This window comes from Vicia villosa, linkage group LG3 (genome assembly GCF_029867415.1).
Source record: "Vicia villosa cultivar HV-30 ecotype Madison, WI linkage group LG3, Vvil1.0, whole genome shotgun sequence".
Lineage (NCBI taxonomy): Eukaryota > Viridiplantae > Streptophyta > Magnoliopsida > Fabales > Fabaceae > Vicia > Vicia villosa.
In genome coordinates, this window is record NC_081182.1 from 214715285 (window position 1) to 214718305 (window position 3021).

Sequence of the window (3021 nt, forward strand, 5' to 3'; positions counted from 1 at the left end):
TGATGATAGACAACAAAATCTTCAATAAATCTTGCCAATAACCCAATGTTGCATGGAGAAACAAACCTATAGATACAAAGTTTCACTTGGATTTGAGTTTCATTTGGGTCCGTATATACACTAACGGTAAGTTATATTTGTAATAGATTACTCATTTTAGGCTTGAGAAGAATAATTAATTCAACTACTTTTTTTTTTTTTGCTTAAAAAAACATTATTTAATATTTATTTATTTTTACATAATAATTATTCAACTATGGAAAACAAAATCTGAATCAGACTTTTTCGTTCTTCTTCTTCTCTCTCATTCTCTCTCTCCACCCACCACACATGCATCAGGTATGTTCTCTCTGCATTCTAATTTTCATGTTCTTAGTTTTCAACTTTCAATTTTAAGTTCTGCAACACTTGTAAATTTGATTCAAATTTTTAATCTAAAAATTAACAGAAATTAGTACTAGTTAAATTTTTGAATTTGATTATGTTTTGGATCTTTGACTTCACTTCAAGATTTTTGAATTGCTGTTGTAGATTTGAAGTTTCTCTTTCTTTTTTTAAGAAATTTTTTAGGGTTTTTTATGTTGAGTTTGTAGGTTTTATGATCTTAGGTTCTGTTACTTCTTTTGTTGAAGATCTGATATGGTTATCTGAACACCAAACACTACACTGACACGTAAATATCGGTAATAATTTGAGAAAATCAAAGTGACTGTGAGTATGTTTGGTTCTGCGGTGAAAAAAATTGATTTTGAGTGAATTGATTATGTCTGGTTAAAAGTGAGTTGATGTAAAGTGATTTATGTTTGAATAATTTTATGCAAAATCGATCGAGTTGAATAGTAGATTTCAATATTTAAACTCAAAAGTTACCGGTTCTAGTAGAATCAATTTTGAAAACAAAATCAATTCTACTTTAGAAGAATCAAACACCTCAAAATCAATTCTACATCTCTGGAATTGATTTGATTTTGGCTCTTCCAAAAGCTAAACCAGTAAACTATGTTTTGTCTGTGCTGGACATGGAACTCGAATTCGAAAATTTGGATTCAGTACAGTAGGAGACTGCATGCATTCACGCACTCAGACAGTTTGTAACCGGATCCTGATTGTGTGAGTTCACGCAGTTTGTAACTTAAGAGAATCCTGATCCCGTATTCTATCTGAAGTGTCTGTCGGCGTGGCGTGACTGCACGGAATCTGGATCCGAGAGTCGATGCTTCATGTCATTTGATTGAGGAGTTTTTTGTATATATGAATGTTGCTTGTTGTTATTACCTACTATATTAACCTATTATACTTTAGTAGTATTTGTTTCTTTACTAAAAGAATATTTGCCTTTTTTTCCATATGAATAGTCAAGTTGGTCCCTTGGCAAGAATGAAGAGCTTTGTTTATGATTTACTTAGCTGAAGGTTCGTGTTGGTAACCTCGGATGTTTTGATTTTGCAGCCGGCGATTTTCGAGAACTTCGCTTGGTTTTGCTTATTACGTTAACGGCTTTTGTTTGAGACAAGACTTGAAGATTTTGGTTTGTTTGTTTGTTTGTTTTTTATGATAACGACATATCGGTGTTTTCCGAGATTTAACATCTGAGACATAGAGAGAAGCAAATTTTATGATCTGCGGTTCTGTCATTTGAGTGGAGTTGGTTGCGATTTGATACGGGATATATTTATTGAACCGCCGGTCGTCAATGGATTCGATTCAAAATAAAGTTCACTACTGTTGTGTTTCTAAAGGTAAGCACGTCCTGTATGCATATAGTGGCGGAAGTGAAGAAGTTGAGAAAGTCGCGGCCCTGTGCTTGGAGGCGGCCCCTTCTTTTCACAGGTGGTATTTTGAGACAATAGGTAAAAGGACTTACGAATTTCTAATGGAAGATGGATATGTTTACTTTGCGATTGTCGATGAAGGTATTGGTAACTTGGTAGTTCTTCGGTTTTTGGAACACGTTAGAGATGAATTCAGAAAGGTAGCTAGAAAAGGTTCAAGGGGATTTTCGTCAAGCATGAATTCGATTAACATTCAAGAGAAACTGGTTCCTGTGATTCGCAATCTGATCACTTCGTTAGAGAATGTCTCGCGTAATGGTAGTAATTGGAGAGACGAAGCTTCCTACGACGGTCTGTCTCCGTCACCGAACAATTTGAACGGACAAATCGAAGGCGCTGTTTCAACAAAAGCCCCTTTATTAGGAAAATCGAGCAAACCAGAGAAAAAGAAAGTAAAGGATCACGTGATTGTAATGAGAGATGTTGAGTTAGAGGAGCATCGAAAATCTACGGATAGAGGAGTAAGGGCTGATTCAGGAAATCTGGACGGTATTAGCCAAGGCGGCGCAGGTGCATCTACTTCTCTGCAAAAGGATATCGGTTCAACGAGAATGAGACAAGCCCCTCATAACGTTCGTAAGAAATGGTGGCGCCAAGTACGTATTGTTCTAGCTATCGATGCAGCTGTATGTATTATATTATTTGTCATCTGGTTAGTAGTATGCCGCGGTATATCCTGCATTCGATAGAATTCAAATTCAAACCTCTTACGCGACTCTGAATTTGATCGTTTTTCTGTGCGTGATCGATCAACAACAGAAATTAGTTTCTTTAGTGGAGAATGTAGTTGGAGAAAATCACACATTTGTCATGTTAGTAAGATCTATTTTTAGGCATGTGTTTCTGGTTTATTCAATACTATATGAGTTTTTTAATTATAGATGTTTATGTACAGTTTCATCACTTTTAAAAATTTGTACTTGTATATGAATTTTGAGAAGATTTTAAAGGTTTGGTCTGTTTCTGTATTTCTCTTTCATACATACAAGCATGTAGATATGATTGGTAATATTTTTTTTTTTTTTTTTTTTTTGCTTAATTGCAACTTTGGTCCCTCTATTTTGTCTTTTTCTCGATTTTAGTCCTCTCATTTTTAAAACCACGATTTTGGTCCCCCTTTTGAATTTTCTATTGAAAAAGATACAGGAATAGGGACTAATTTTGCAGAAAAAGGCAAAATAGGGGGACA

At 34.8% G+C, this 3021-nt stretch overlaps 1 protein-coding gene across 2 annotated transcripts; it reads left to right on the forward strand.

Annotated features, from left to right (window-relative positions):
* The first annotated feature begins 206 nt into the window (after nt 1-206).
* On the forward strand, nt 207-2820 carry LOC131593516 (phytolongin Phyl1.1-like). 2 transcript variants are annotated; one of them, XM_058866023.1, is made up of 2 exons: nt 207-339; nt 1450-2820. In XM_058866023.1, exon 2 carries the CDS (start codon nt 1694-1696, stop codon nt 2519-2521), a length of 828 nt encoding a protein of 275 aa, XP_058722006.1. In that variant the 5' UTR covers nt 207-339; nt 1450-1693; the 3' UTR covers nt 2522-2820. The 2 variants fall into 2 exon arrangements, with proteins under 2 accessions (XP_058722006.1, XP_058722005.1); XM_058866022.1 differs by having other exon boundaries at nt 254-339; nt 1356-2820.
* The last annotated feature ends 201 nt before the right edge of the window (nt 2821-3021 follow it).

What these genes read in the sequence shown, in the direction of transcription:
- LOC131593516 (XM_058866023.1), top strand. Translation starts at nt 1,694, where the DNA reads ATGGATTCGATTCAAAATAAAGTTCACTACTGTTGTGTTTCTAAAGGT.